Raw genomic sequence first — 11,956 nt, forward strand, 5'->3', positions numbered from 1 at the left:
TGGCAGTGTTTACATCTGTTGAGGCCGGACGTGACATCATAACATCATGCCGAAGGTCATAGAAGCTCCAAGATGCTCAGTGATGGTTTTCATTTGTTCCTTTTCACATCCCAGCGTAGCATCGCTTGAAGCTTATAGTTCAAAAAAGTACATGAGCCTCTTCTACAGTGGCTGCATTTGATGGAGCACAAGTGGCTGCATATAATGGGGCACAAGAGGCTGCATATGATGTGGTAAAAGTGGCTGCATATGATGTGGCACAAGTGGCTGCATTTGATGGGGCACAATTGGCTACATATGATGGGCACAAATGGCTGCATATGATGGAGCACAAGTAGCTGCATATGATGGGGCACAAGTGGCCCCATTTGATGTGGCACAAGTGGCTGCATATGATGGGGCACAAGTGGCTGCATATGATGGGGCACAAGTGGCTGCATATGATTGGGCACAAGTGGCTGCATTTGATGGGCACAACGGCTGCAATTGATGGTACAGTGACTGCATTTGATGGGTACAAGTGGCTGAATATGATGGGCACAAGTGACTGCATTTGATGGGGCACAGTGGCTGCATTTGATGGGCACAGTGGCTGCATTTGATGGGGCACAGTGGTTGTATTTGATGGCACAGTGGCTGCATTTGATGGGATCAATGGCTGCAATTGACGGCATAGTGGCTGCATTTGATGTTATTTTTTTCAGTATTTTTAAGTTTGTTTGCGCCTCCCCAAAAATGTTGAGCACCAGCCACCACTGTACTGTGTGCTGCTTTTACTGTGGATCTAGTTTTTATTCCCTACTAAGCCATCTAGATCCGGTGTCATTGAACACAGCTCTGTGCTGTTTACACTGACGGAGCTGTGTTCTTTGAGTCTCAGAGCCAATCACCGGTCGATAGTGGTCAATCATTGGCTGGCACCCGGTGATTGGCATATACTGTGCGCAACCTACTACCCGAAAATGTAGGATCACGTATATAAACGTGATGATGCGCAGAGCGGCTTCCCTGTAGCAGTAAAGCAGTTAAGATGCTCCCATTAAAGTCTGTTGGGGCCAAAAACACTTGAAGTGCATGTCCTTTCTCAATTTATACTACTGTAGCCAAGTGCTGGCTATGTTGTGGCTCCATACTACTGACACTCTCAAGTGAGACTATGATTGAGCCTTTCCCCCCTAGTGCCCAGCATTGGGACAGCGACATCACTTCCTGTTAGCAGAGCAAAGCCATTCACCTGGCCAGCAGAGGATCTTGGGACCTGTAGTCCCTCTGTCAATATACACTGTGTTCCTGAGTGCTGAATAGACTACACATACCAGAAGGCTGTTGATAAAGAGAGGATGCTGGGAGAGCAGATATATTGACCTGTGGTGGGCTCCATCTCTTGGGATGCAGGAGCTGAAGAACAGGAATCTGTCTCCCTGCCCTGGAAGCAGCACAAAGCCCAACTGTTTAAGCTCACTAAACCAACAGTGCTCAACATTGCTTTTGGGCACCACCATTGCTAGCAGAAGACGTTGGATATTACCATTTCATGAACTTTAAATCTCACAGGACTCAAGTTGCAATCTCTGGTTAAAGGGACCTCTTCTCTTTTAAGGCTATTGCTATTCAAATTAGGGTGCTCATATCTATTTGTGCCGGAGTTTACATTTACATAATTCTCTGCATTTCCATTGTAGTGCCAGTGGTCCAGAGGGAGCTGTTAAGTTAACAAGCCTTCTCTTCCCCCTCTAGCTGCTGGTGTTGCAGTCCAATAGTTGAATCTTACTACCTGTGGCTGTACGATCTGTTAAACGTTGCTATTTGGTTATTTCATCTTATCAGTGTTCTGCTTTCATGCATTAACTGAGATGGTACACCATACATCCATTATTCCTGTGATCTGTTCTTTTGAACAAGTCTAATATAGAGGTGTTACTAAAGAATTGTCTCTCTTGCATTATTCCATACTGTTGAAATACTGTATATTTGAACCCAGAGTGTCGGAGGAGTCGGGAGGCTACACTACTAGAGCTACACTACTCTCAGGTGTAAATGGGGTAATAGATAATAGTGGTCTGAGAGGCGAATTTGCCACTGAATCACTTTTAGAATCGTGACTGCTCTTGCATTCATTCATCCCTATTGGAAGCCACTGGCACTGCCGGATGGGTTTCCGGACTTCACAGATTGGTCAGGTAAGCCTGGGACCCATCCGGTGGTGCTGGTGGCTTGCAATAGAGATGAGTGAATGCAAGATGGCCTCTCTTCATCTCTATGGCCTTGGAAAACCCAGAGTGACACCATGATGTCACTTCTAATTCTTCTGGCAAGTAAACAAGGCTTTTTTTTTTTAATCTTTAAAAAAAAAAAAAAATTTAATTTTTTTAAAAAGATCAAAAATATCACTGCAAACGTCAGAGCAAGAACAATAATTATAGCAATAGATCTCCTCTGTAACTCTAAACTGGTAAGCTGTAGAGATTTTTAAAGCGTCGCCTATGGAGATTTTTAAGTGCCGTAGTTTCGCGCCGTTCCATTGCATGCACAATTTTAAAGCAAGACATGTTGGATATCTATTTACTCAGCGTAACAACTTTCATATTTTATTTGGGTTATATATATTGTGTTTTTTTTTACATTTATTAACAATTTGCCGACCAGCAGTTACACTGGTTGGTACGGCAGGTTGGCACGGCTTCGCGAATCGCTGTCATGGTACGTCGGCTCTTTAAATGGATAAAGCAGGCGCGTATCCCAAGAGCCGATGCACGATGTCCGCCAGGCATTCGCGATCACTCCTGACAGAGCCAGAACAGGGATCTGTGTGTGTAAACACACAAATCCCGGTCTGTCAGGGGAGTAGAGACAGATCGTCTGTTCCTACTAAGTAGGAACAACTATCTGGCTCCTCCTCTAGTCAGTCACATCCCCTCACAGTTAGAAACACACCTAGGGAACACACTTAACCCCTTGATCGTCCCCTAGTGTTAACCCCTTCCCTACCAATGACATTGGCTATTACTAGTATAAAAATAAAATAATAAATTTGCCATAAATATATTCCCTTTTTTGTAGACGCTATAACTTTTGCGCAAACCAATCAATATAAGCTTATTGCGATTTTTTTTTACCAAAAATATGGTGAAGAATACATATTGGGCTAAACTGATGAAGAAATTAAACATTTTTTTGGGGATATTTATTATAGCAAAAAGTACAAAATATTGTGTTTGTTTCAAAATTGTCGCTCTTTTTTTGTTTATAGTGCAAAAAATAAAAACCGCCATGGTGATCAAATACTGCCAAAAGAAAGCTCTATTTGTGGGAAAAAAAGGACATACATTTTGTTTGGATATAACGTTGCACGATTGCACAATTGTTAGTTAAAGTGACGCAGTGCCGAAAAAAAACAAAAACACATATATATAAAATGTTTGTGGGGTCTAAATAATTTTCTAGCAAAAAAAAACACAGATTTTTACATATATGAGAGAATTAGCCAGTAGGCAAGTGGTTAAATCTGTAGCTTTCATTAACCACTTGCTGATCATATAACTTAGATATATGGCAGAAAAGGGGCACGGCTGTGCCGGGTCACGTACCTAGTACGTGATCTGACACTTCTGGATCTGGGGCGCGCATGCATACCATTGGCAGTCCGCTCTTGCTGTGATTATACACAGTGGGAGCTGATATACACTCGAGCTACTGTGGACTCGAGTGAAATATATATTGGCCCAAATTGGTGAAGAAATTTTAGCTTTTTCAAGTTTTTAACTGGATATGTTTTGTAGCAGAAAGTAAAAAAAATATTTTTTCTTCAAAATTGTCGACCTTTTTGTATTTATAGATCAAAAAATAAAGATCACAAAGGTGATCAAATATCACCATAAGAAAGATCTATTTGTGAGAAAAAAAAAGGACATACATTTTATTTGGCTACATCGTCGCACAACCGCACAATTTTCAGTTAAAGTAATGCAGTACCGTATCTCAAAAAATGGGGGGTACATCTTCCAGAGGTCAAGTGGTTAATGTAATACCTAGTAATCCTGCCATGAAGGTCCTTGTTCAGGGTACTTCTTGTTATACAGTGGCAATGCTCTGTCCCTGTCTCCAGACTGTAATTCTGCACTGACATAGGTTTCTGATAGAGACTACAAGTGGCTGTTGTAACACACACCACACAGGCATCCAATGTCATCATCAGGGAATGGGCCTTGATTGATGCCATGAGCATTTCACTGAAGTGCATGTAGGCATGAAGTGGCTTCAAAGAGGTTGCAGGAGATCAGCAACACTGAGATGCCAAAAAAGTGAAAACCGTATTTTAGTGAGAAATGAAAAATGTGTATGATACAAACTAAATAGAAATTACTGTAGATAGGGTTTACATGTTTCTGAGTGAAAGAGTGTGGAACACGCATGCAGCAAGTGAAGCCAGAGCTACTGGTTTGAACACTTGTCCCAGCGCAGTTACTGATAAATTACTGTAGCCACTGGATCATCATGATAGATATACTGTACAAGTGCCATTTTCAGTGGAAGATGTCATTGATGATGACAGCTCACAAATTTCTCATGGTGTATGCAACTTTTATAGAGTGTGCTGAGAAAGAAAAAAGAGGCAGCCATAACTGACCTCTCCTTTTGAAAATGCTAGTTGCCTGGCTGTCATGCAGGTCCTTTGGCATTGATGTGTCATACAGATAAAGATTTGTCATACAGATTGAGGGTTAGTACTTTTGCTGGCTTCATACCCCTGGACCAGTGGTTTGGTAAGCAATGAAGGAGAAAAATCAAAAGAAAACCCATTGCATTTTCATATTAAGACCAGCAGTGGTAGCCTCTGTATTTCCCACAAATTATCTAAATAAAAAACAAAAAACTGACAGGTAATATTGAATATCTAATAACCAACATGTTTGCCAATCTGACATTAAGCCTATGGTAGGTATATATATATATATATATATATATATATATAGGCAAATCATTTTAGACAAGGCCCTTGTGCATGCAATTCTTCAAATTACCAGAGTGTGTATAGTATACTATAGTATGTTTTATTTTTAATATTTATCTGACCATTTACATAGTGAAATAATTGTTTTACACAAATGATTTTTATATCAGTTTTTTTTTTACTGATACCAACACTTTGTTAAATATTTTTTAAAAGATTTACCAGACAGAAATGGTTACTTATATTCGTCCTTCAGCTTTTAGAATATTGGAAGAAACTTTTGATTCCTATTTTTGTTGAAACATTGAAATATTAAAACTAATAACTCTACAGACCGTTTTACAGCCTTAAAATGAAAAGCTGAATTGCAGGCACACAGCTATGTAAATACAAACAGTATTTGTCAACTTGCAAAATAAGCTGTTTAGCTAGCCTTGTGATCCATGCCTGCCATGCAACGCAATCAGGTCCTGGACCTCCCTGTAGGCTAAACTGCAGTAAAGCAATCGAGTATAATCAAGAACCTACTCCAGCCTGTAATTGGACAATAATGGAGGTGTAGCACACTGGTGAAATTATCCGTGCGCATTCATCTCCTGTGAAGTGAACAATGCAGTAAGGCCAATATCATGAAAGGATAATGTACATATGCTAGTTCTGTGTAAAATACATTTAAAAATAAATCATGAATTTTGATTTAAAAAATAAATAGTTTTTTTTAATATGCCTAGAGCTGTGCTATAATATGAAATTTGTTTAGCACAGATATGTGATGCTTGGAATAATATAACAGACATCAGCAATCATCAGTTGTTAAGGAACTACAAACTCGATAACTAATAACCCGACGTCATGTTGGAACTTGTAGTTCGGTTTAAGCTGTGGCCATGTACTGTAGTTAGCACAGTATACTGAAAATTGGTTAATGGCATGTCTCTTCTAATTGTTCATTGAATAAATTCCATTCTATTTATCTGTTTTATAAATGATGTAAAGTCTGTAATTTTTTTATATTTACATTCAAACAAGTGTGATTAAGGTTGTCTCTTCTCATTAGTTCACACAAGTATTAACCCTAAACTTTCAGGATCTTTGGTCACTTGACCATCGGTAGGGGTAGTCCTGTCCTTCCTCCGTGTTTTCTTCTGGTGTTGGTTATATCAGTACCCCCTGTTGTGGTCTGGTAGTTATGTGTCAGAATCAATCAGGGGGCAATGAAAGGGAGGGGTTTTAACTCACTGTGTTAGGTCGCTATGTGCCATTCACTAATAGACAAAGGGTCTCCTCAACAGATGTAAAGTTAAGTGAAATCTGTCATCTTGTGTAGGAAAAAAAAAAAAGAAATGACCACAAGGAGGAGGGAGATGGAAAGAGGAGGTCAGAGCCAGGGAATTTATCGGATTGAGAAGGATGGGTTCGGGGGGGGGGGGGAATTGGTGCCAATTAATCCTGTGGGATTGCGAGGGAGGTGGAACCCTCTCTCTACACTACAAGAGGCATGTCCAGGAGCTTATTGGGCCAGGGAGTAACATAAAAACCCCCTGCCTGGCATTGACCCCTTCTATCATTCAGATCAGACTGGAAGCAGGAAAAGAGAAAGTAAACTTTACACATATCCACACAGTCATGACTGGCCGAGATGACATCTCAGAAGGGAAATCAAAAGTGAAGATCCTTGCACCAACTGCAGGGAATGAGAAGTCAGGACGGTTCCATGGACCTACAATGAGATCCAAAGGATTTGCAATCACTGATCTGCTCGGTCTGGAAGCAGAACTGCAGCCACCATCAGTATCTCTGCCCAGCTGTGAAGGACCTGGAGGTGGCCTTGGTGGGGTCTCTTTGGCAAATGGCTCGCTACCTCTCGGCTTGGGGTTCCTGTGTGGTTTTGCCTCTCAACAACCCACTGGGACTACCTGTCTTCTTCCAACTCACATCCCGTTTCTTCAGCCTAGAGCTGATCATCAGTACCTTCACAACACAGACAAGCACAAAGAAAACATTTCTGGTAAAATGTCAATTAGTATATTGTAACTGGGGTAAAACATGTTCCCTTGTCTTAATGGGCACTAGTTATACTTGAAAACTTAAGCTAGGTATTAGGGCTCCAGGGTTCACTAACTTAGAGAAAGTACTGCTGTAATTATGCCTAATTACCACAAATCGCCTTGACAAGAATCATTGTATCTTACCTTCTGCCAAGAGTTGTTTTGTCATTTATATTCAATGATTACCCAAGTTGTGTTTAGACTCCAACGATGGGTTGTTTTCTTGGGTGGCAGCATCTTGAGAAAGTGATTGCAGTAGGAAAAGATTTTTTTTTGTCTTTGCTGGATCAGAGAGCTGTCCAGCCTGGGTGACCTTTTTGTGGTGCTGAAGGGATCAGGGACGTTTGACAGCATGCAAGCTTTCCACTTTCATCTGTACGGGGTATTGTGTGCTAATTTACTTTCTAAGGTGCTTAAGGCACATGATAAAATCAATTATATTTTGGGTTTCTAAAGTAGTAAAAGGTTGCTATAAACAATGAGCCCAGCACTTAATTTACCTTAAATTCGAATATTTCCATATTCAAAGTTTTAGTAACAGGGAAAGTTAAAATCACACTGAACATGTGCTGTTTTAAAATGAATAATGGTGACATATTGTGTTATTATAGTAATGGTAATTTTACAATTCTTATAATTATAGATGACGATAGCCTTCTTGGTGATAGAAACGATCTGAAGGCATCCAGCTCTCAAGCCAAACGAAAGAAAAGACGACACAGGTAAATGAAAATAAAGCCTGATAGCAAGGGAGTCTTTATTGTGCTAAAGTTAACATTATTGTTTGAATGGGCTAATGGTTTATTCTTTTTAAATCACTGTAATTGTGACAGTGTTTGTGTTGGTATCAATGACAGCTAAAACAAGTGAATGTCTGTTTATTCCTATAGGACTGTATTTACCGCTCACCAGCTGGAGGAATTAGAGAAAGCTTTCAATGAAGCTCATTATCCCGATGTGTATGCCAGAGAAATGCTGGCTCTTAAGACAGAGTTACCAGAGGACAGGATACAGGTAACAGAGAAAGCAATCATACATCTATGGTCCCTTATAGATATGCTATATTACTACTTGAAGTGCATAACTTAAATCACTCAATACCTTTGTGAAACAAATGCAATAACTTATAAAATATGGCATCCCTGTTTAAATTGCTAAATAGCCTATGCACTTTGTATTTTTCAAAATTCAATAACAATATACTCTTTTAATAAAATAAAATGTTATTTCGTTAGACTCATTTTGTTGCTAAATAATATTGAAAAACATTTTACGCTGATCAAAAACCTTTTCTATAATTGGATGTAAATGTTACATCACATTGAAATTTTAAAATATAAATACTGCAGGAGATTTACTGAAATTGGAGCACTCAGAATCTTGTGCAGTTGTGCATGGTAGCCAATCAGCTTCTAACTTCAGCTTTCACAATAAAACCTGGAAGCTGATTGGTTTCTATGCAGAGCTGCACCAGATTTTTCACTCTCTAGTTTTAGTAAATCGACCCCGCTGTCACCGGTTTTAGTTTAATATACTTGTATACATTTGTGATGCAAATATTGGTACCCAAAATCTTGCCATGAAATAATGCTTATTAAAAGATACGCTTCTAAACGATATATTTACTGAAAATGTTATTTCTGAGGTTGATGATTTACGCAGTAGGGATAAAGAGTTTAATTGTATATGCTGAAGCTATGGGGGAAATAGCGATCAAAAAAGTGAACTAAGTTTATTAATGACATTACAGGTCTGGTTCCAGAACAGGAGAGCTAAGTGGAGAAAGCGTGAGAAGTGCTGGGGTCGAAGCAGTGTCATGGCAGAGTATGGGCTCTATGGTGCCATGGTGAGACACTCTATCCCGCTGCCTGAGTCTATCATCAACTCGGCAAAGAATGGACTGGTCGGTTCTTGTGCTCCATGGCTATTAGGTGAGGAACTTGTGTTGATAAATTATTTGTATATATAAATATCTTACATAAGCTTAAAATGTCTCTGGATTGTTCAGTAAGGCAATGCGATGAGCAGCGATTATGTGCAGCAACTTACAGCAACCAATCAAAAATCATCTTACATGAAATTACTACAGGTAACTAAATCCTCAATGGTTGAGTTAGGGTACATGTTGTGGCTCTTTGTCTTACTAAATAAACTTGTTGTGTTTGCTTGTAGGATGATCTGTGAAATAAAATGTTAACTGTCACTGATTGCTATACAGTAAAATGTCTTGTTATTCTTGTTATCTTTGACAAAGTTTAAATGGAAGGAATATATTAATTGTTATTTAATGAACAAAAAATCTCAGGTCAAATTTTTTATGGCATAGAAAGTTGATTAGGCTATCATGGGCCACTTGTAGATCAAACCTATGAAACCATAGTGTGGACCCCAAGGTATAATTTCCTCACTTTGTTATGTGTACAATTAGAAATAAATCTGATCCACCTGTATAATTGCAGCCAGTACAACTTCGTTATGAATAATTCGCTATCAAAAATTATTTTTTAATAAATAATAAGCTGATAGTAATAGAAAAAAAATGATACTTTGGAAACGACTATGTGAATTACTGTTTAAAATACTACAAAAATAAGAATGAAGCTTTCAAAGCATTCATAAGCATTCCTATTTTTTTTATGTTTTGCAAGTTGGCTTTATATATACACAATGATGACCATAGAATTTTTGCTTTTTTGATGTTCTCAGGTATGCACAAAAAGTCTGTAGACATCACGCATAAACCAGACATGGATGAAATGACAACGGAGAACTTCAGAGGGGACCATTCCATTGACTCAGTTTTATCCAAGCCTGTAGAATCCCAAAGGAACACACATGACAGAAACAATGCAATGGACACTTCAGAAGAGCGAGCTATTGATCTCTCAAGCACAGCAAAACAAGAGGCACCATGCAGTATAAAACACATATCATTGGCCAGAGACAGTCAGAATGACCTCACTGACAGCGAGCACTGAACAAACTGTTTCTTACATCAACAGAAAAAGCAAATAGTGAAGTCTTGGTAAAGGAGAACATGGCATAGCCATGAAGCACTGGCATCAATCCACAATCATAGACTTAAATTATTGTAAAATATTTCCATAAGCATTTTCTGAAGATTTTTTAAATGCAATTTTATAGCAAGAGATTTTTATGAACGTCTTTACCACAGCATTATAAGCTAACAATGTAAATTTGTAAAGTATTTACTGGTTTCATTTATTTCTTAACTTTGCCCTGCCCCTGCCTGACAAAAAAAAAAAAAACATATGCAGGTCCAGATTTTTACTGTAGAATTATACATTTTGAATATGTCACTCATACAAAGGCATACAAAAGCTATCATTAAATTAATAGCAACAAAATATATTCCGTTATTTTAGATGCAAAAAAATCTTGTTTAGTTTTGACCAGTTTGCATATGATTACAAAATAATTGCAAATCAGATCACATTTTACATCATTTTGATTGTAAAAAATGTAAAGAAAAAAAAAGTTTTTGTTCTTTTTTATGAAGCTCAAGGATATTATTTTATTTTTTTCAGCTTCATGTTTACATTTGGTAATTTCTAGAACACTTTCAATCATATCAATCTCAGTGTTGCCATTTATTTTAAATCCTACCATTTTAATTCTAGTATTATAAAATTGTATCTCTGCACAAATATATCAGTGTATCAGATGATGGTCTTTCATAAGAAGAGAGCAATAATACTACATTTTTTTTGGAACATATTCATTCAGGCCCAAATTTGCTTCAAAATATTTTAAACTTTGGTAACAACCAAAAATATTTTAAAGGTCCTATTGAACACATATAGAGAGCAAATATAAAATATGCATGCTGTTGATTAATTTCTTCTCAAAAAAGGAATCCTTTAAAGTAACACACGATTTTAAAGGATTCCTAAAATGTTATACCTATAAGAGAGAATTTATACATTTTGTTGATTCGGTTTCTCACAAATAAGGAAATTTTATATATAATTTCTTTCTCCGTTGAAATTATTTGGGAAGATTATTTATTACCAGAAAATAATAAATATATCATTTATTTTAGCGAAAGAATGGTTGTTTCATTTAACTGCACATTTTCTTTTTGTTAGTTATATTTAACCGATTTTATAATAATTTACTCCATATTTCCACTTCCAAAATATCTACTCACAGTAAAAATAAAGCACTATTGTTCCAACAAAAAGGAATACTTTTGAAATTTTAAAATTGTTTCTTTTTGTATTTCTACTGATCAATATAGGGCTAAATTCTCCTATTAAAGCATATACTCTAATTTCGTCTCTAGGGCAGGAACTTATATAAAAAAAATAAAAAAATCTGCAGCCTTATTTGCATTTGTGTATTTTGTAAATACATTTTAATTTGTATTCAACTGGTATAGAAAGAATGAGTGTGTTTTACACACTTTTTTTATATGGCCTATGCATAGCACAAGATAGAAGGCGCTGAATATTTGGACTAGATGACATATGTTTCTAAAGAGAAAATACTATATTTTGTGAAGAATCAATAGTCAATGTTTTGTAATTATTTGGGTTGTCTGTAAAACATTGGTATCATTTTAGGTTCGTCTTTCAGATTTTTTTATATTTATGTATTGAAGCACTTTGGTAGTCATTTTTTTTTCTAATTTGTTGGCTATATTTTATCCTATATTTATTATGCATAGACCAATAAAAAATTATGTATATTTAACATGTATCTGTGTCTGAGGGAACCTTATAAAAATAAAATCTAAACAATCTAAAAGAAAACCTAATGCACAAAGGTAAATTTAGGAGCAATACATACTGCTCTCTTCACAACTATGCCAAGCACTATGTGTTAACATGTATTAATATGCTTTTATATGTTTTTATATACATAAAGACATACTACATAATACATAGGAAACCATGTAAAACCACCATCTGTTGAATCTCCTAAAATTTTCAGA

The 11,956-nt window shown here is 37.1% G+C and overlaps 1 protein-coding gene across 2 annotated transcripts; it reads left to right on the forward strand.

Moving 5' to 3' along the window:
• Window positions 1-6,485: 6,485 nt before the first annotated feature.
• VSX1 (visual system homeobox 1) lies at window positions 6,486-11,719 on the forward strand. 2 transcript variants are annotated; one of them, XM_077486193.1, is made up of 6 exons: window positions 6,486-6,959; window positions 7,643-7,721; window positions 7,890-8,013; window positions 8,750-8,930; window positions 9,008-9,088; window positions 9,706-11,719. In XM_077486193.1, the coding sequence occupies exons 1-6, from the start codon at window positions 6,578-6,580 to the stop codon at window positions 9,975-9,977; spliced, it is 1,119 nt and encodes a 372-aa protein (XP_077342319.1). In that variant the 5' UTR covers window positions 6,486-6,577; the 3' UTR covers window positions 9,978-11,719. The 2 variants fall into 2 exon arrangements, with proteins under 2 accessions (XP_077342319.1, XP_077342320.1); XM_077486194.1 differs by lacking the exon at window positions 9,008-9,088 and having other exon boundaries at window positions 6,490-6,959.
• The last annotated feature ends 237 nt before the right edge of the window (window positions 11,720-11,956 follow it).

This window comes from Lithobates pipiens, unplaced genomic scaffold (assembly GCF_037356315.1).
Source record: "Lithobates pipiens isolate NorthernLeopardFrog02 unplaced genomic scaffold, aLitPip1_a1.2 Scaffold_18, whole genome shotgun sequence".
NCBI lineage: Eukaryota > Metazoa > Chordata > Amphibia > Anura > Ranidae > Lithobates > Lithobates pipiens.

What these genes read in the sequence shown, in the direction of transcription:
- VSX1 (XM_077486193.1), top strand. Translation starts at nt 6,578, where the DNA reads ATGACTGGCCGAGATGACATCTCAGAAGGGAAATCAAAAGTGAAGATC. An exon ending in TTGTGCTCCATGGCTATTAG is followed by an intron (nt 8,931 to 9,007) that starts GTGAGGAACTTG and finishes TGGATTGTTCAG; the next exon opens with TAAGGCAATGCGATGAGCAG. An exon ending in CTTACATGAAATTACTACAG is followed by an intron (nt 9,089 to 9,705) that starts GTAACTAAATCC and finishes TGATGTTCTCAG; the next exon opens with GTATGCACAAAAAGTCTGTA.